Raw genomic sequence first — 1,263 nt, 5'->3', positions numbered from 1 at the left:
CTCCTCATATATACCCTCACACCTCCTCATCCTCTCTCTCACACTATATATATACATATATATTTACTGTACACCTCCTTATACCTCCTTATCCTCTCTCTCTCTCCCACATGCTCTTTCTCTCTTTCTGTCTCACTCTCTCTATATCCATCCCCCCTTACCTGTTCACTTTCCCTCTTTTTTTCTCTCTCTCTCTCACACACCCTCTCTCTCTCTCTCTCCCCCCATTCGCTAATTTCCCCCCCTCTCGCTCCTTGCCTTCCCCTCTCTCACCCCATTCTCTCATTCTCTCCCCCTCCCTCACCCCTTCTCTCTCTCACTGCCTTCCCCACCCCCCCATTCTCTCACCCCCCCCCCCCCCCCCCCCCTCTCTCTTCTTCTTCTCCTCTTCTTCTTTCTCTCCAGGCATGGTATGCGAGAAGGGGATCCAGATCCTTCTCACCACCGTGGGGGCATTCGCCTCCTTCGGCCTGATGACGGTGGCCATTGGAACGGACTACTGGCTCTACTCCAGGGCAATGATCTGCAACAGCACGGCCAACTCCACCGCGGATGACCCCCACGCCAAGGACAAGAAAGACCCCGGGGCCCTCACCCACTCTGGCCTCTGGAGGATCTGCTGCCTGGAAGGTAGGCTACTGGGACTGACCACAGAGAGAGGCGCCATTTTGGATCTAAGTGTGGGAAGTGGGAGGGGATGGATGGATAGAGAGTAAAAGTTCAGCTTGAGTCACTGGCATTGGTAGAGGACATTTTGTATCTGTCTGCAGTGGACAGATAGTTAAATAGCAATAAGCAATAAAGCAATAGATTTACTGGGTTTACTGGGGTGAACCAGATGCTTAAGTGTTTCTCTGTAGCCATTTTTAGTTGGTGCCAAATGAGAACGAATTTGGTTCTGATTGGATTCAGTGGAATAATTCATTCGGACCAGCCGCCATTTTGGATCATTCTGGTGATGATGTGATTGTAGAGTGGGCTCATGTGAAGCAGATTGAGTGGAAACTGGGGTTGAGTGGATGCATCTGTGCCCTCCCCATCTCAACCCATCCCCTCTATCATACCCTCCACGGTGTAGCCTACAGTAACTAGCAAAGGGGTGGTCAACTCTGGTGCGGGGAGGCCGGAGTGTGTGCAGGCTTTTGTTCCAGCCCTGCTCTACACATCCGACTGGTCTTTTAGACTACAATTAGGCCAATCAGGTGTGTTTAAGAGCAGGCCTGGAACAAAATGGGACACGCAATGTGGCCCTTTTGCCCTCCC

At 51.6% G+C, this 1,263-nt stretch overlaps 1 protein-coding gene across 1 annotated transcript in view; it reads left to right on the top strand.

The window, feature by feature from the left end:
• Nucleotides 1–407: 407 nt before the first annotated feature.
• cacng8b (calcium channel, voltage-dependent, gamma subunit 8b) overlaps nucleotides 408–1,263 on the top strand; it is a gene marked incomplete at both ends in the record, with an annotated part of 5,551 nt that continues 4,695 nt past the window's right edge. The window contains one exon of the mRNA XM_083679306.1: nucleotides 408–630. Within this exon, the coding sequence (XP_083535432.1) occupies nucleotides 408–630 (223 nt within the window). The remainder of the gene's footprint in view (nucleotides 631–1,263) is intronic.

This window comes from Argentina silus (genome assembly GCF_951799395.1).
Source record: "Argentina silus genome assembly, chromosome: 10".
Classification (NCBI taxonomy): Eukaryota; Metazoa; Chordata; class Actinopteri; order Argentiniformes; family Argentinidae; genus Argentina; species Argentina silus.
The sequence above is the reverse complement of the archived record's forward strand: the minus strand, read 5'-3'. Positions and strand labels throughout refer to the sequence as shown.